Raw genomic sequence first — 19,409 nt, forward strand, 5'->3', positions numbered from 1 at the left:
GATAAAAGTATTATTCCGTTCTTTCTATCTATTTTCTTTAAGAAATATCGAGAGAAATATTTTTTCTTATATCTTACTCATTTGTTTACGGTAATAAAAAAGAAACTTTATTTCGGTATACTTGATTCCTTTATTTTTTTATTGACATAATAAATATTATTATTTAGACGAACAATCCATGAAGAAAATTTAAAACGTTCCTGATCTAAGCGTCGCTGTATAGTAGGAACGTCATAATTTAATAAAAAACTTTCGTCCAATGTGGTTTCGAAGGATTAAAGATTAAACGATAACGCAAGTAACATGTATTTCCTCTTTTCCTTCTCATCCTTGACTGAAATTGATCGAAGATGAGAAAGAAAGAAAATCTATATAACCGTAGAGACTTATTACTTCTCTTATTGTTTTTAGTATCGTTTACAGTTAATCCGCAATCCTATAGAAGCCAGTACAATAGCTCGATGACTATTGCGTTCGTAGGCGACGTCGTGTACGCTTGTTTAACGTCTCAAAAGGGGTGGTAAAACATGGTGGGGCAAAGGGAGGAAGAGAGAAAAGGAGAATAGGGGAAATTGAATGAGGAAGAAAGAGAAAGACAAAGAGAGAGAGAGAGAGAGAAAAGCGTAGATACTTATCGGCTAAAAGCGGCTCGACTTGTTGAGAGGATTCCTGATTTTATCTTTTCTCTTCTTACCCAAGCCGAGAACAAACTATTAACAACCGTCTCGACGGATTTCATAATTTACTGTGACGATTTTTTTGTTGTGTGTGTGTGTATGTGTAAATGTGTAAATGTGTGAGCGTGAATGAGTTAGTGCGTATGTATGTATATATGTGTCATCCTCCATCCCGCACTTCTACCCCTATCCTATCTTCTACGCAAACATGTTTAATGTTTTTTAGACGCGAAATCTTTTCTTAGAAAATTTGTCGTGAAATTCACATTACGCCTTTTAATCAAGAAAAAATTTGAAATAAAAATGGAAATAATGTATAATAAAGGTTCGTCGTCGTTGTCGTCGTCGTCGTCGTCGTCGTCGTTGTTACCAATCTCAAACAAATCTCATGTCCCTGCTATGTTAAGACGTTCCTTCCGATAAAATTGTTTCTCTATTTTTTTTTGTAATATCTTAAGATCGATCGGCGTTGAAATTGATTAAAAAAGAAAAGAAAGGTGATAAGCATATAATTATATGCTTATACTTTATTATTATATAGAAACACATTTGAAAAAAGTTCTAACGAATCGTACTAGATTAGAATTAATCGAAGGACCTACGCACAGTCGTCGTCACGTTGGTTTATGCAGCCCCACTTGTTGCCACTACTTATGAAGCTGGAAAGGTTAGGTCGTTGCAAACGACCAATCGGATAGGTACGTGGGCGTGGCAACGATGTCCGAGGGCGGCCTTCTCGACCAATTGAAAAGAGTCGTTCACACTGGTGAGTATTTAATTCACAAACCTTAAATCTACCCTCCAAACGTTTCGTACGTATAAATAATTTAACTAGCTACCGACCGACGCCAGTCGACTACGGGACAACGGATCAGTAATATCGTATATTCTTTTTTATGTATTATTTTTCTTACGCGTTTTGTTTTTTCTTTTCTCTATTTCTGTTTTTACCATCTCTCTTCGATCATACGAAATATTTTGTAATTATTTGCTTACATATCTCGTTAGTATCGTATTATTGTGTCTGTGATCATGTATATGAAGCCAAGGATTCTACCGGTCCCATTGGAATTACAATTCCACGCACAACTTCATCATCATCATCAACAACATCAACAGATGCTCTATAGACAGCAACAACTTGCTCTTCGTCGAAATATATCAGGTATTATTATTACTATTGTTGTCGTTGTTGTGTTGTTGTTTCATTATCTTTCATAACGATTTCCTCTAAGATCGTACTAATTTTAATAACTATGATTAATAACTATGATTAATATTGTTACAATATTAACATGTATTATTAAATGAGCTCTCGAAAATTTGATGCTTGAAATTTGTTTAAAAAAAAAGAAAAAGAAAAAAAAAGATTTAGATAGACTTTTATTTGGGTATACCTAATAATTGAGGTTATCTATGTATGTAAACATGAAATTTCGTAATCATTCATATTCTATATGTAATAAATTCACACGAGAATTCGATTACTGTCTATCACCATCTATTAATAACATTATAATATATACAAATATTGAAGAATATAGAAGTAAATGAAATTGAAATATCAAAAATTAATTTAATAATTATCATACGAACACATATACATGCACAGAAACATATGGACACGTACAATCTTATAATAAAGTATATTATATATTATATAATTGTATCGATTAGTATAATAAATTTGTTATATTACATATATTAAATCTGTTATATTACATAATAATTAAATCTACAAGTTTAGATTTATCGTTCGAAACTACACACACACACACACACACACACACACACACATGCACATATTCCGAGTACTTATATATATATATACACCCTCTAAATACTTATATATACCCTGAGTACTTAGTATATGTGTGTGTGTATATATATATATATATATATATATATATATATATATATATACAATATATATATCTGAGCACATATAAATACATATATAGACACAATCCGAATACTTATATATACACCCTGAGTACTTAGTATGTGTGTATGTGTGTATACATAGGTAAAGTCTATAAGGATAACTAGAAATAGTAGTCGTTAGTAGTCCTGCGAAAAGGCGAGAGATGAGATCCGTGCGAGATCTTCTCTCAGACAAGATGAAAGGTGCCGACCTTCATTCGAGCGGACAATCGTTATCTGCCGACTCGACGATTCGATCGTGAGAGAAAGAGAGAAAGAGAGAGAGAGAGAGAGAAGGACAGAGACCGAACGTCGGCAATTATCCTACTCGGGGCACAATGCCACGACCGCAGAATCGTGGAGACAAGTGCGGCACGCCGCCGCACTGGTTCAGTCATGCGAGGAATCAACGCGCTTCGATGGAGTTCCGTTCATCTTTTAAAGACGACCTTCTTCCTCTACACTATTCGTGTTACCTCATCCACGTATTTTTACGTATCCCAAAAAACTTCTCGAAAAGGATCCTACTTGAAATCTTGAATTTTTTTCTCTTTTTCCTTTTTTTTATTTTTTTTATTAATTTTTTTTTATTTATTCTTGTCATTTAAATACCTATCCTTATCGCGAAAAGTTTCTATTCAATCGATCCTGTTGAAAAATTTTGTATAAATTTATAAATTAATCATATCCATATAATAATAATTTCACAATTGCAGACTCGACCGATAAGAAAATCAGTTTGTTCGAAAATTTAAAAATATTTTCTTTCCTTCTTTCTCAGGTTTGGGTGTAATTAATTTAAAGAGATTTACGAGATTTATACATATCTGTTTGTTAAATTTGTATGTTAAATAAAATGTATAATCGTAGAATAGTAATTTAATTAAAGCGTTTCCTCTTATTCTTTTCTTACAGAAGACGTACAAATCACGAATAGATGGTATCTCGGTGGGGGACCACCACTTCCGGGTAATGTTAAGGTCGATTTGCAAAATCGGAAGCTTTGGAAACAATTTCACGCCGAAACTACGGAGATGATCATCACGAAATCTGGACGGTAAAAATATTTATGAGTTATAAAATTATATGGATTGGTTATAATTGTAGCTATTTACGTTTATATATATATATATATATATATATATATATATATATATATATACCTACATACAGATACATATATCATATACAATATATTTTAACTTCAACGAAAATCTTCTTTGTCTATCTGTGAATAATTTTTAATAACGATTGAAGGAATCATTTTCTTATTCAAAACAAAAAGAAAAGAAGAAGAAAGAAAACAAGAAAAAAAAGAATTGTCGCATATAGAATAGTAAAGAATTAGATGTCTCGATGATTCGAGGCGGACAGTAAGCAGGAACGGTTCTCACGAAGAAAAGAAGCTTTGTCTCCAAAATTCTTTAGAATGTTACGTAGCGTGTCGGAGATGGTCGGCTCGGCGGGCGCCATAGGACCACTCCCCTTCCTTCTGTCGGCTCCAAACTTCTTCTTCTTCCTCGTTACCACCCTCGAAACGTCGCGTCGCGAAGCAAGCATTTGTAACGCCAAATTGTTCTGCCTCGAAAACAGGAAAAGCAGTTTTGTTCTCGAGCACGTATTATACTTTAACGCACACGCATTTTTCTTATTCTTTTGATTTCCTTTCTTTTTCTTTATCTTCTTCTTCTTCTCCTTTTTTTTTCTTCTTTCTTTCTTCTTTTCGTCGGTGAGAGAAAAAAAAGAGAAAAAGAAAAGGAAGAACATTCGAACGTAACATATCAATCGGTCATTTTTCTCTTATTTTTTTGTTTGTTTTTGTAATAAAATTTCTTGATCGTTGGATTGAAAGAAATTTTACGTTTTCGGAAAAGTCTGCTTAAATTTTTCCAGCAAATTCTTTCTTTTTTTTTTTTATAATAAGACGTAAAATAGATACTTATTCCCTGGCCAAAATCAAGATTAAAAATTCATATCTCTATTCAAGTAAACCAAAAAGAATGATATAGACAAATTCTAATTAAATTGTTGACATATTGTAGATGAGAATGATTAGATAGATACGGAAACGTAGGCGTTTACATTCCACCCTTTCTATCACTTTTATCGCGCCAATCGGAGCTTCTTCTTTTTTAAGGAAGGTGCATCCGTACGCCAAGCGGAAGTACAACGAATCTCGATTTCCGGCTGCGTGACAATCGTCCTATTGTTTCCGGCAAAAAAAAAAGATCAAAAAAAAAAAAGACAAAAAAAAAGAAAATACGTAGGTGCATATACCGATCATGTTTTATCCGACTCGATGTGATAACTATACTTCACGGTAATGATAACTTTGCAAAGCGGAAGTTTTGACTGTATTGATAAAAAAATATATTAAAAATAATAATTATTATTATTATATTATAATATATCATTTATACAGTATATATGCAATATCTAACTATATGTTCATAAATTTGTTAAATACGTTTAACATCTAATTATAAATATTATTATTATTATTATTATTATTATTATTATTATTATTATTATTATTATTGAAAAAGTCCTTTGAAAACAATTTCTTTTTTAGAATTGTGGGCGTTACGCACTTTACAATAGAAAGGAAGGTGTCTCCCGAGTTGCCCTATCCGTTCATCCGTGTCTTCCGGTCTTCCTCATGAAATTGTTTCTTTCGGTGCATCGATGCACCACGTGCCAACCACGTGTGTACCATATATGGCAAAACACATCTCGCTTGCAAACTCGCAACACGCAGAATCAGTATTCCACGTCACGATCGACTCCTTCTTCGAGTCCTCACGCTTTCTTTTATCACCTTCTTCCGTGTCTTTTGGCCCTTCTAAGACAAAAACGTACAACTCGGGAGGATCATCTAGTCATCTACTTTGACACGTTCTCTATTACTATGTCTATTTATGTTCTATTCTTTCTTCTCGATTTATATTTTCTGCCTTTTACTTTTTTTATATTTGTCCTTTTTTATTTATTTATTTTTTTATTTTTTATTTTTTGATTATATGAAACAATCGTGTGTACGGGTATACGATAAATCAATGTCGAGGAGATTTTCTTTTCTAATTCGAAAATAGTAATTATATTATATATTATTAATATTCATTATTTTCGATCGTTCTTAATCATCATTTTTCATATAACCGTATAAATAATTGCATATATATACATGAACACACGTTTTTTTTTATTCGATAATATTGATCTAATAATAATAGTTTATTTTATTGTAATAATTTTTAATTATCATTTCGCATATAACTATATAAATAAACGTTTTTTCTATATAAATCAATATTGAAAATATAATTTTTCGACAATTTTCATTCTTTTTTTTTTCTAGTAAATTTTTTTTTTGTAAGATCATACACACTTCGTGTTTAACAGACGCCAAAAAGACATCAATGGAGTTACTATTAATATATACATAGTAATGGAACACACGCTGTTATATCTATCAGTAAAGAAATTAGGCACGTGCTCCTGATGCGCAGTCCTTATGCACTTCTAATCGAGACATCACACGCTCCTACTTAGTCGATACGTAATCTCAAGAGCAACATCTCTCCCTTTCGAGTAGCACCAGACACGAAAGTCGATGTCGCACGAGACTATGCTACCATGTCTATCGGTCGTCATGGCGCGTCGCGACGACGCGCCACGATGCGACGCGACGACGGTGCGATTCACTTTTCCACTTAAGCTTCCACCACCTTTTGGCGTTTCTCAAAATAGACTTTTTCAGTCTCTTACATTTCACTTAGATAAGACGAAGAACAGAAGATTCACCAGTTTTTTCTTTCCTCCTTTTTATTTCCTTACTCTTATTTTCTTTTATCTTTTATCTTTATTATTTTCAGTAATCTCTCCTCATAATTTCGCGTACAACTATATAAATAATCGTATACCTGCATCTACGTATATATATATATATATATATATATATATATTTTTGTTTTAATTCGACGAAATTAATTTTATTTTCTGTCGATAATTTTTAATCATCATTCAGTTTATAATTTTATAAATAATTGTTTGATTGATATAATATTGGTTGAAAATATACAATCTAACAATATTTTATAAATATTATCTGTAACTTTGAAAATATCCAAAGATTAACTTGCAATACTCGAGAAAGAAAAGATTGCCAAGATAAATTGCACGTACTCAGCTTTGTACTCGTTTTTAAAAGAATAATCAAGAATGGAGAGAGAGAGAGAGAGATAGAGAAAAAGAGAGAGAAAGAGAGAGGTAGAGATAAAGGGATGAGAAAGATTTGTTTTATAATATACCTTTGAAAGAATCTAAAGATTAACTTGCATAACTCGAGAACGAAGGATTCCAACGATAAATTGCATGACTCAGGTTTTGTACTATTCTTATAAGAATAACCAAGGACGAAAAGAGAAAGAGAAGAAAAGAAAGAAAATTATATATATATATATAAAGGGGTGAGAACGAAAACTGCTAGAAAAGGTGCAATTAGGTACGCAAACAAACCGGACCACCGTAAATTGACTTATCGGATTATCCATAAATTTGAAATGTTTTCATATTTCGGTAAAACTCAGCTGAAAGATTATAAGATAATAGAAGGACCCTTTTACAAAAGTGACCGAAGATTTTCTAATATTTTTTTTTTCTTTTCTTTTCTTTTTTTTTTTTTTATATAGGTAAGACGCTCATTTGTCATGTCAGGATAATATTAACAAATCGAAATACTTTTGCATTTTTCGTTTCTTTTTTTTTCGTTTCTTCATTTTTATCAATTCAATCAACTTTTTTCTTCTTCTCTTTCTTCTTCTCTCTTTTCTTTTTTCTTTTTTTTTTTTGTTTATCTTTTTGTACGTGGCTCTTACGAACCAATCCATCAAATAACTTCAACGAGAAAACATAGTGATTAAAATATTCTTTTTGTCTTTCTCTTCCTTTCGCTTTGGCCTAACTTTTACAAGATTATCTTCTCAACCCTTAACTAAATTTTACTACTATACCTGTAAGAAATATTTTTGGCAAAATAAGCTTTCCGGCGACATGACTAAGCAGATCCAATGTAAAGATAAACTAGTCTGTTCTGCTGTAAAACTGACTTTTAACGAAATTATATATTTCCTACTCGAAATGCTTGCACGATCTTTTAATCCCTTCTCCTCGTTTTCGTTAAATACCCTTACAATATTTTGGAGTTGTATAATTTTTGAAAAAAGAAAAATATATATATACGAAATTTTATTATAAATATACATTTAATAAATAAATAATAAATGAATAAAAAGAAGAAACTAAATATTTAGGTACACTTGGCGGAGCATCGTTAAAGAAATATAATATTTAATTGGGCGAAATAAAAAAAGAAAAAAGAAAGAAAGCAAAATAAAAAAAGAATAAAACAAAGAGACAAAGAGGCAGAAAAAGAAAAATTCATTAATAAAACAAAAAGTGAATAATCATTTAATTGTTTATTTCACATAGACGCATGTTTCCATCGGTCAAAATCACTGTAAGCGGATTGGAGAAACGTACTCGCTACTGCATACTACTCGAAGTGGTACCGGCGTCAGATCGTCGACAAAAGTATGTCGAAAGTGGCGGAGGCGTCGACGAGACCGACACGAAAAGCGGCAGGCTCTCGTCAAGAGGATGGATGTCGACAGGTTTTGCGGAGCCACAACCAGAGATCGATCGAAGGATATACCTGCATCCTGACAGTCCTGCTACTGGAGATCATTGGATGCAACAATTACCGATTAGCTTCAGTAAACTCAAAATTACCAACAATTCGGTCGAACATCAAAATAACGTGAGTTCTTTTTATTATGCGCACGCGCGTATTTCTTTTTTTTTTCTCTTGTTTCAAATAAAAGAAATAAAAAATAAAAGGAAAATAAAAACAAGTTAGATCACAGCAATTAATTATTGGAAGGATAATCACGTGTATTTCTTTAAGTTGAAAAAAGAAAGAAAAAGAAAAAGAGCTAATAATTATTACTAAATTTTCTAAGCGGGAGAAAACAAAATTACGAAATGTGATGTCACATGTTTCACGAAATACATTAGCAATGATAACGAATTCGTCTCTCGTAGACGTGGAAGAAAAGAAAAAAAAAAAAAAAAAGAAAAAGAGAACAAAACTTTCGGAATAAGAAGAAAAGGTCAAAAAAAAAAGGAGAAACTAGAAAAAAGAAAAGAAGAAAGGGAAAGGTGTCGAACCCATTCCCATTAAAAAAGCGGAAGGAAAGTAGAGAGGAATCTCGACAAAAAGAAAGAAAAAAAAAAGAAAAAAAGGGGGAACGGAAGCAAAGTTGAGAAGTAAGGGGAGGCTACGAGTCGGCGGCCCTTCATTTATCTGACCGGGCCGTGTGTTTGGACAGCCACGGTTGTCCTCGGTCCCGTCTACCCATTCTCTCGATACGTGTCTCTTTGGCTGCTCTGGTTTCGAATTACTCATTCCCTTCTTCCCAACTTTTCGTGCTCGTATGCGGGAGGTCGCCACACACGGTTCCTCACCCTCCTTCGTATTACCACGATACATTTCCGACGGACACTAAAAAAAAAGAAATAAAAAATACTAAAAAAAATACTGTTCGATATTAATATACTAACGATATCTTCCGAATCATTTACATTTTATATACATACATATATATAAAAACCAAAAAAATAAAGTCGTCAACTGTGACATCGATCTTTAGGCAAGATGTCTACGAGAGAAAAATCGGGAATTGAAGCAGAAAAAAAGATCTGCCTTCTATTTGTTTGTTCGTTTGTTTCTTTTTCTCATTTTTCCTTTTCTTTCTACATCTTTTTAAGACTCGTTCCCATATTTGAGTCTTTTTTTTATACTTCTTTCTTTTCCATTTTCTTAAAAAGAACGTTATTCATCGTTTTAGCACATATCGTGAGGTCATTTAAGCGAGAAAGATAACGGCTTAGAACTTTTTCCATGGACAGTTTGTGAACTGTCTGTTCGGTCGGTCAGTTTGCTCAAACGTCAGGGGGTAGTCTAAATCAGCTTCGAGATGAGCACCGTAGTATAGGGATTACAATTTTCGCGATAGGTAAGAGATCCTCCGGTGCCGAGACTTAAGCTACTCAAAACGGTGAAGCATTTTGCCGTTGTCCGTGAAGAACGAAGATTAACACGGTCCACGACACTCTGTAATCGATATACCATCTTTTTCCTCATCTCCGTGAGTTGGTTTGTTTACGCCTTGACCAGGCAGGCAGCTGCCGTCAAGCATTAAGGGTGCCCCTTTTTGTCAGTCCTTTTAGCCTTTCACGACGAAAAATCGAAAGGAACTTTTTCACGAGACCGACCCCATTTCTCATTTCTCTCCTTTTACTTTACCTTCTTTAATAATTATTCAGACAATTATTTAATGACGCATTTTTTCTCTGTTCTTTCTTTTTTCTTTTCTTTTTCTTTTTGTCTTTTTCCAAAAAAGATTTTCACAACTACACAATTCGAAGATCGATCATATTTTAAACGTTTAGATAGTTTGTTATTTAAATAAAATTATATTAATTTTAAAATAATAATGAAATTTTTAAAAACATATATTTGTATGTATAGTTATGTATTTTGATTAATTCTTAGGGCTCGGAATTTGCCTTGTTTACGATTTAAAAATAAAAAAAAGGGAAAGATAAAGATCGGCTTAAGAAGTCTCGAATAAGATCTAATCGAATGAAATCTAAATTTTTTCTAGGGTAATACTATTTTTTTTCTCTATAATATTTTTTTATTTTCTCTCTCTCTCTCTCTCTCTCTCTCTCTCTCTCTCTCTCTCTCTCTCTCTCTCTCTCTCTCTATATATATATTTTTTCTTCTCTATTTTCCAAGCAAAATATTTTTTTAATTAGAAACAAATATAGATCTCGACCGTGTATTACGATAATTTCTATCTTCGTGTGTGAGGTACGTGATTCCAGGAAGGTTGCAACGACGACGACTTGGCTTTCGAGAATCGCGTCTGCTTACAGCACAACATAGTCGTCGGCCTTCTTATACCGAGGCGCCAACTTATCTCCAACACTGCGTGGCGGCTTCTTTTGCTCGATTCCCCAAACTAATTACGAATTTAATAAAATTCTCTCGGGTCTCCCTTCTTTGCCCGTGAAAAAAAAGGGGCAGAAGAAAAAGAAAGGAAGAAAGGAACAAAAAAAGAAATACAAAACCAGAGCTAAACGATTCCATCTTCTTTTTCATACTACATCGAATATCCATCGCGAATAATTAACAAATTAATTATATAGTGCTTTTTTTTTTTAATCAAATATAGTTAATATATTTTGAACGAAGTCAGAGAACATTTCATAAAGTATACATTCGTTATTCTTATTTTTTCTTTTTTTCGTTAACAGATTGTTTTAACATCGATGCACAAATATCAGGTCCGCATTTGGATCATCAGATGCGACGATTTAACACGCATTAAAGACTTCCATACTTATCCCTCATCGGCATTCACATTCAAGGAGACCGAGTTTATCGCAGTCACAGCTTATCAGGTAAGATCGTAAACACTTCGATCGTTTCATCTTAATAATGTTATATAGATATTATTCGATAGATAATTTTTCTTATTAATACATTAAAACAAAATAACGATAAAAATATGTATCTATGTAATTATAACTATATAACTATTATAATTAAATATATTAATTGTACAATTGTATTATATTTATATCGTGAAAAAAGAGAACACACGCATACACACGAAAAGAATGAACAAAAACAAATTTATATTTCAGAACGAAAATATTACAAAATTAAAAATCGACAACAATCCATTCGCAAAGGGTTTCCGTGATTCCGGTCAATCCCGATGCAAAAGAAAATTTCCGAGAGAAGAAAACAACGAACAGGAAGAAGTAAATCGATTGGACGAGGAAGAGGAGACCGCTTCTTCCTCGGAATCGATACAACAGTCAACGACGCCAACAACGGTAGGAACACCAAACGAAAACGAAAATCTTGACGAGAGAGAGTTGAGCAGTTGCGAGGACAGAAGTCCACATTCGTCTACTAAAAATCGTCGTGTAAATGAACAAAACGATCAACCAAAACTCTATCGACCTTGGACAAATGATTCTTCACCTCGTCCATCGTCAATAATTACGTTACCGATCGCTCCTGTCATCGAACAACCATCGACTATCACCGAATTTCCATTAGAATCTTATCTACGATTTTCTCATAGATTTCATTCGTTGTCTTATTATCCACAGTTTCATTGATTCACCTTTAATTTCCATATTCAATTAATCCGACCGTAAGATTATATTTGTCATTATTTAAAAATATTTTCTGTTTTCTTTCCTTTTCCTTTGTCTTGTTCTTCTATTGATAATTTCAAATCATAGATCATCGGAATATGTACAATAGTTAAAAAATGTATATACATTGTTCGTATCTAGATATAAAATAATAATGATTAGTGTAAAGGCTAGTGACGTACTACTAGTAAAATTCATTCGTAAATGGCGACGTTAGTCAGAATTATCGCCATATTTTTTAAGTAAATGTATAATCACCAAAGATATATATATATATAGTATACATATCCGATATCATATCCATATTGCGTTGGACGATAAGTAAGCGAGAAGATTTTTATTGTAATTTGTCTGTATCATACTTTCATCTTCTTCGCTCACGTTTACAAAGTGCCTTGTTTCTACTAAGAAGACGAAAAGTAACCAATTAATTGAATATAAGTACCTATATGTATATATATATATATATATTTATACAGATATACAGATACATATATATATATATATATATGCATATATATTAATTTTTATACAAATTTTACATAATTTTTATAAATTTAAGTCATAATACGAATCTTCTTTGTAAATATAAATTTTATGACAAGATTCCAATAAAACTGGTGCCACATCTTGATTGTTAATTCTAAATTTTTTTTTCTTTCTTGTTTTCATGGGAAATACGAGAAAAAAAATAATAAAAACATTCTAGGATCAATTAGTTTCAATATATGACATACAATGTGAATTTTATACCAATTAAAAGAAAAAAGAAAAAAAATTGTTTAGTAGTTATTAAAAAAAAAAAAAAAAAAAATAGGGGGGGGGAAGAGAGAATTTCCTTGAATTATATTTAATTTTCAGACACTATGAAGATCTTACATAAAATATATTTTTATATATAACTTTTAGGTACGTTTATTTGTTTTTATTAAATGAAACGCGAGAGCGAAGAAGAGTCTCTACTTCTTCCAACTCGATTCTTGCACGAAAAAAACTAATCCGACTAAACCATATCCGACGAATGAATTATTAAAATAAAAATTCATCCCTCGAACAATGATAATGAGGTGTTTATGAAAAATTATAAACAACGTTAAGATGCCGTACATATCTGTAGATGGTATGAGTGGAACTCTTCTCACCTCTTCTTTGACTACACATTCCATTTACTACACATAAACGAACAAACATGTACTATAGTACTTTCGATTATACGTATACTTATATAATCTATATATAGTGTCTGAAATTTACTTATATAATTCAGTATTTTTTTTTTTTTTTCTAATATTTCTACCTTCAATAAATTTTTTTTCTAATATCTCTGTTCCCATATTCTCCATTAAAATATCTTTTCGAAATAATTTTCACATTACAAACATTAAAGTTATGAGTAATCTAATCAATTTATATGCGTGTATGTATGTCTTCATACTCATACCCATATATAAACAAATTAGAATTAATTTTGATATAATGATCGAGATAAAAGTGAGAATATTCTTTTTTTACTTAAAAAGCTTGGACAACGATAATAATTTGAAAATAAGAAATGTTTCTTTTTTTCTAGACGAATCATCGTTGTTCTCTGTTCGTTTGATAATAGAAGAACAAAAAAAGATAGAAAGTACTAAGTAGGTCTAAGAAATGTGCCAAGTATTTCAGTATATCGTTTAACAACAAGACGCACCCCTGTTGAGTATCGATGTCTCTTAAAACACTTTGAAAATCAGCGGGATACCGGTCGTACATTCTCTAGAGCCTTTAAAACGAACCATAAATTTTTACGATAATCTTTTTCTCTTTTTTCTTTTCAAAATTCTATTAGAACCATTTGTCATGCTTAAATGTTTTATAATTTTTACATTTCCTTCTCATTTTTTCTTTTTCTTTTGTTCCTTCTAATATCAAATTCGTAGAAATTTTCTCTATAAAATATCATGTGCGATATTTACATAATTTTTTTTTCTTTTTCTTTCTTTCTTATTTCTGATAAATAATTCGTTCGATAGTTTACCAAAAATATAGCGAAAGAAAGAAAAAAGGAAAGAAAAAAAGAATGTATAACTCGATCGAAATATCGAGTAAAATTATTTCTGATATGCTTATTTATATAAACGGTTTAGTGGAACATCTAACGGTATTGGGACACGTGGTTACTCTACCAACGTAAGATTTTTCTTGTACATCGTCTGAATACTCAATCGAACACCGGAATCGCAAAACGCGCGCGCTCTACGTACCGTATGCGTTACGGCTTCTTCTCGAGTCCCGGTTGACATCGATTCATTGTCAAGACGACAATGCATATTCAATTAACTCTAATATATATATATATATATCGTTCCTTTAAAAATCATTATTATACAAAATGATTCTATCAAATACTTGTTAATCAATATCCATACCGTATATATTGAAATAAAAAAAAGAAATAAAAAAAAGGGAGCAATATATATTCAAAAATGAATATTATCTGGAAACGATATAAATATTTAATAAACACTCTGTATATTACATCTATCACGAATATACGTTACATTATAAAATTATTTTATACATAATTTACAATTTTCCCTAACAGATAGTAGATACGTTTAAAAATTCATATATATTAACGTGAAATATATACTATGTATATATGTGTGTGTATGTATGCGTGCGATGTGCATACCTGTTCCGTAATAGAAATGTGAGTTAACGTTTAAAACCCAAATATACCCAATGGTACGAACCATCCTCGTTTGTAAAATTCAGGAAACCTATTACGACTTAACAGACGCATTATTTTTTTTTTTAAACGATAAATCAGTATTCATATCACCTGGTAAGCAACACCTATCATCCCCATGACCATTATGATATCTCGGACAATACGGTGGTAGTATACTGTTAAAACAGAACGAACCCCTAATCTCACTAGGCGTGTGATGTCCCATCGGAACGTAGACGCCAGCTCTTTGTGCGATTTTTGGGCCGGAAGGACATCTACGTGAGCACGATTCGGCTATCGTATTTCGACCGTCGTTGTCAAGACTAAGTGCCATAAAACATACCGCCCAAACGTGACTGCAAAGCTGATCGTTCGATCTACCCTCGCAAAATGGTTGAATTTTGCCACCGTTTACGCAGAAATCAGCATGACCCATACGAATGGATTCGCCATAATAACCAGCATTTGTATGCATCACTTCAACGAAATCAGCATCGCCACTATCCAATCGATTTACTCGACCTGGACGAATAAGTGGCTTGGCTGGATCCAAGCCAATTATTCGATTCATTCGAAATAGAAGGTAATTTGCTATGATACCACATATATGAGCTCCTAAGGAATGTCCCACGCACGTTGTTCGATGAATAGGTAAACCGAGGTTTCTTAGAGTCGTCAGAGTCCTTGATAAGCAACGAGCGACTGGATGAAGATTCGATACCGCTGCTGGATAACAAGGTGCCGCGGCTAATGCACCCCAATCTACCAGGAAGACGTTGTAACTACCATTCCTTAAATAGGCATCACGTAGCACCGCAATTGGTAATGTATTATCGCCACCTGGTCATATATAATCACAATATTTTCTATAAGTTACTTTCAAATGCGATTAGGATGAATTTTAATTATCTACGATATATGCACGCATGTACAAATAATTTTGTTTTATCTTTTTTCTTTTTCTCTTTCCTCTCTTTTTTTTTTCTTTTTTTTTTTTTTGTTCATTGACAACGATTCCGACGATGGACACCGCGTCGATCTTTTCGTTTATAAAAGAAAGAAAGAAAGAAAGAAAAAAGAATTCAACAAAACAAAACGAAATATAGAAAAAATAGGAAATAAATCACGATCGATAAAACCACCTGCATAGCCATGAATAAGAATGATATTCTCCCTCGTAGTATCGTAATCGTGTCTAAGCCAATCGGATTCCCTCGAATCTAATTCTCTACGATTATTTCCAGGAGTATACAAATAAACACGAACTTCAGGATCCGGACAGGAGTCTCTATCGTTTCCACGTCTCCAAATGCAATCCTCTTGTATATAATCGTTCACTGCACCGTTCTGTATAGCTTCCTCAATAGGTCCGCGCGGTCGTTTAGCTTCTAACGAAATAATTTTTATCGACAGTATCGTTATAATTGCGATCGATCGCAATGACAAAGATTTCTTAACGAACATTTTTCGTCGTATCGTAGTCTTCTTCGCACGAACCGTTTGAACACTACTGATCGTGCTACCTTGTTCCTTCGAGGTTCTTCCTTCGTCAGAAGTCTTACACCATCGAATACCGTTTTGTCTTCTCTCTGTGTCACCTCTATCTCCCTTCTACCTCTTCCATTCGTGTTCTCGTTTAATAAAATCGAGAGAGAGAGAGAGAGAGAGGGATATTATATATACAGAGAAAGAGAGAGAGAGAGATAAGGAATATTTGACAAAGATATAAACAGAAATTTCTTGTTCACAAAAAAAAATCAAACAACCGCACCTTCAAATTTCACAAATACGCGTAAATATGTATTTACGTTAAGCAGCTTAATATCGAAGTCGAATTACTGACTCATCGTAAACATTCCCTTTTTCCTTCTTTTTCTTCTGGTTGGTCCTTTTTTATTTTCTTTATATTCTCCGAAATGTGCTAATGAGTACAGATAAATATATATATATATATATATATATATATATTACATGCAAATAATCGTGAAAACTTTGATCAATGATTCCTTTTTAATCGGTTTAAACGATTTTAAATCCGGATTTATAAATCGAAATATTATTTATTGCGCGACGCAAAAAACGAAGTACCGTTTGAATCAAAAATTTTTTCTAGTGATTAAAAACGGAAGATTTTCTCTCTCTCTCTCTCTCTCTCTCTCTCTCTCTCTCTCTCTCTCTCTCTATTTCTTTTTCCTCGTAATCTTAATGAAATAAACGATTAAAGAATCTTTTAGAAAGGTCACGTTCAGGTTGAACAACCATGGTAAACTTTCACAGAGTATTTCGCATTCTAGATGACTCTAAATATATAGCAATAACAATAAGAAAACGGAGACGCGATTGCATATCCGAAACCGCGAATTCGTGATCCTTCGTATAAATTAAAGATTTCTCCAAGAGTTTCTTTGACGTTGAAATCTGACGAGTGAAAACAAGCAGTACGCGTAAAAGCATGCCTCAACGTGGATCGCTTACCGTACGTTCGTTTCACTTTGTATAAGATTTATCACCTTCATTTATCGAAAGAAACGAAGAGGAGAATATTCTTAGAAATTTTGATCACTACGTATATTTGATACATACGACTTATCGTTACAAGGTTAAAAGACGATAAGAAATATAAAAAGGCTCTTTGATAATAACGTTCGTTCGATTTTTTTTTTTCTTTATTCATTTTTTTTTTTTTTTTTTTTAGTAATGTATCATAAATTCCATTGAAAAAATGAAACGAGTCTTAAAGAGAGAAATAAAAAAAAAGAAAAGAAAGAAAAGTTCGAAACTTTTTCACATGTTTATTATTATATAAAAAGAAAAAAATAAGAGGTAATGAAAAAAAAAATGGCCCGCAGGTATTTGTACGAGAGAAAAATTTTAACTCCAAAATGATTACGTAATCGAGTACTCGGTCCTTTACTGTTTAAAGTGAAAGTTTCCAATTCCTTCAATCGTCATTTCATAAATCGATGTATGTATTTATGTATTAGTGAAAGTCTTACAAGGTAAAATGAAAACAAAAGAAAAGTATTCGACTAAGATTTCTAAGAAATTATAAAAATAACAAAATTTCGCCAATGTATTGTGAAAATCTAAATTTGATAAAAGAAGAAGAATGACGAATGTATTACCAAACTCAAAACCAAATTGTTATATAACTTCAATCTAATTTCAAATTCAATCATATCAAATTCATTAGTGTGTACTATATGTTAGTGAGTCTCGTAAAATGAGAAAACAAGAAAAAAAAGGAAATATTCCGCTAAGATTTCTAATAAATTAGAGAAGTAATAAAATTTCACAAACGCATCGTGAAAACCTAAATTTGATGAAAAAAAAAAAGGAGATACGACGAACATACCAACAAACTCGAGACAATTATTATATAAATTCGACCTAATTTCAAATTCGATCGTCTCAAATTTATTAGTGTGTACTTTCTATCGGTGAAAGTCTCGGTATAAAAAAATGAAAGAAGAAAAAAAAAAAAAGATATATTTGACCAAGATTTCTAATAAATTAGAAAAACGATAAAATTTCAGATGCAGATATATCATGAAAATCTAAATTTGATAAAGATAAAAATAAAACAGATTAGTACTTCGTACTAGTAAATTCGAAACAATTGTTATATTAATTCGACCCAGTTTCCAGTTCAATATTTCAAGATAACGGTTTATATTCGTAAAGAAACGTGTTAGGTCTATCGAATGGTTTATCCGAGATAATCGAAGGAGAATACAGTACAGTGCTCGTGGTACGTCGTACGAACGAACGTGTGATGCGTCACTTCCGGTTGGCGGCAAAGAGAGCAACAAAGTGGGCCGCCAGCGCGAACACTGCTCCTTTCTTCTTCTTCTTCTGCTTCTTCTTGTTTCTTCTTCTTGTAATCTTTTACGCCGCTCGTCACCGCCAACGAGTTCCCTAATTGTCCACGCGTCGTCTGATTTATGACGCTAGCCACGACCACTTTTCTTATTTATACTTTCATTATTAAAACGTTCGATAAATACGTAACAATTACTATCAATAAAACTTCCATCGTTTTTTCTATTATTTTATTTAACGATACGATATGTACGAACAAAAATATTATGTCGTTAAGGACAATGAAAAGAATAAAAAAAATATAATTTATAAAAGGATATAAAATTATAAAATTGTTATAAGAATAAATATAAAAGTATAAAATTATTATTATTATTAGATATCGTTATGCAGCTCGTTCGATCGATAATTTCGTAAGGACGAAAATAAAGAAAAAGGAAAAGATCAGATTTAACGCGTAAATTTTGAGAGAGAAAGAGAGAGAGAGGGAACAAAAAGAGACGAATTATCGTTTTTAATTAGGATGTGCGATGATATCGAGTGTAAGAACAATCAATCGCGCCTACGTGTTTAAGGTCGTTTAAATAAGGACGAGGCGTGACGAGACGTGACGAGACGAAACGTTCATTGAGTCTAATGAAAAGCGGCACGAAAAGTATCTCGTAAAATGTACAAGGGCGTAATAAGTATATAAAACGTGACTTTTAAAAGAAGTTAGCGTGAAGGAGGACGAAAAAAAGAAGAAAAAGAAAAGAAAGGAAAGGGGCGACGCCATTGCCGACTTATTAGAAGCAGATCGTTGGCAGGTAACGAAAACGGGAGTGAAAAGAAAAAAAGGAGAAGAAAAAAACCCGAGGACAACGTTTAAGTAGGAGGAGACGGTGAGTTCGTAAGATATTTCTAAACGATTCTTTTTCTATGGCCCTTTAGTCTTCTTTCAAGGGTGACCGCCCAGCTGGCGCCAGTAAACATGG

At 32.4% G+C, this 19,409-nt stretch overlaps 2 protein-coding genes across 2 annotated transcripts; one reads left to right on the forward strand and one right to left on the reverse strand.

The window, feature by feature from the left end:
* Window positions 1-1,477: 1,477 nt before the first annotated feature.
* LOC127064599 (T-box transcription factor TBX6-like) lies at window positions 1,478-12,368 on the forward strand. The gene is made up of 5 exons (XM_050995920.1): window positions 1,478-1,842; window positions 3,516-3,657; window positions 8,091-8,418; window positions 10,983-11,129; window positions 11,376-12,368. Exons 1-5 carry the CDS (start codon window positions 1,710-1,712, stop codon window positions 11,859-11,861), a joined length of 1,236 nt encoding a protein of 411 aa, XP_050851877.1. The 5' UTR covers window positions 1,478-1,709; the 3' UTR covers window positions 11,862-12,368.
* Window positions 12,369-14,372: 2,004 nt separating this feature from the next.
* Window positions 14,373-16,263, reverse strand: LOC127064649 (phospholipase A1). The gene is made up of 2 exons (XM_050996057.1): window positions 15,756-16,263; window positions 14,373-15,453 (listed from the first exon to the last, which is right to left on the reverse strand). The coding sequence occupies exons 1-2, from the start codon at window positions 16,075-16,077 to the stop codon at window positions 14,666-14,668; spliced, it is 1,110 nt and encodes a 369-aa protein (XP_050852014.1). The 5' UTR covers window positions 16,078-16,263; the 3' UTR covers window positions 14,373-14,665.
* Window positions 16,264-19,409: the final 3,146 nt, after the last annotated feature.

The sequence above is a fragment of the Vespula vulgaris genome, chromosome 1, assembly GCF_905475345.1.
Source record: "Vespula vulgaris chromosome 1, iyVesVulg1.1, whole genome shotgun sequence".
Taxonomy (NCBI): Eukaryota; Metazoa; Arthropoda; class Insecta; order Hymenoptera; family Vespidae; genus Vespula; species Vespula vulgaris.

Excerpts from the sequence above, each read along its gene's own strand:
- LOC127064599 (XM_050995920.1), top strand. The coding sequence starts at position 1,710 with ATGTATATGAAGCCAAGGATTCTACCGGTCCCATTGGAATTACAATTC. Across the intron at positions 3,658-8,090 it reads ATCATCACGAAATCTGGACG|ACGCATGTTTCCATCGGTCA; the intron begins GTAAAAATATTT and ends TATTTCACATAG. Across the intron at positions 8,419-10,982 it reads CGGTCGAACATCAAAATAAC|ATTGTTTTAACATCGATGCA; the intron begins GTGAGTTCTTTT and ends TTTCGTTAACAG.
- LOC127064649 (XM_050996057.1), bottom strand. The coding sequence starts at position 16,077 with ATGTTCGTTAAGAAATCTTTGTCATTGCGATCGATCGCAATTATAACG. Across the intron at positions 15,454-15,755 it reads TCTTATTCATGGCTATGCAG|GTGGCGATAATACATTACCA; the intron begins GTGGTTTTATCG and ends ATATATGACCAG.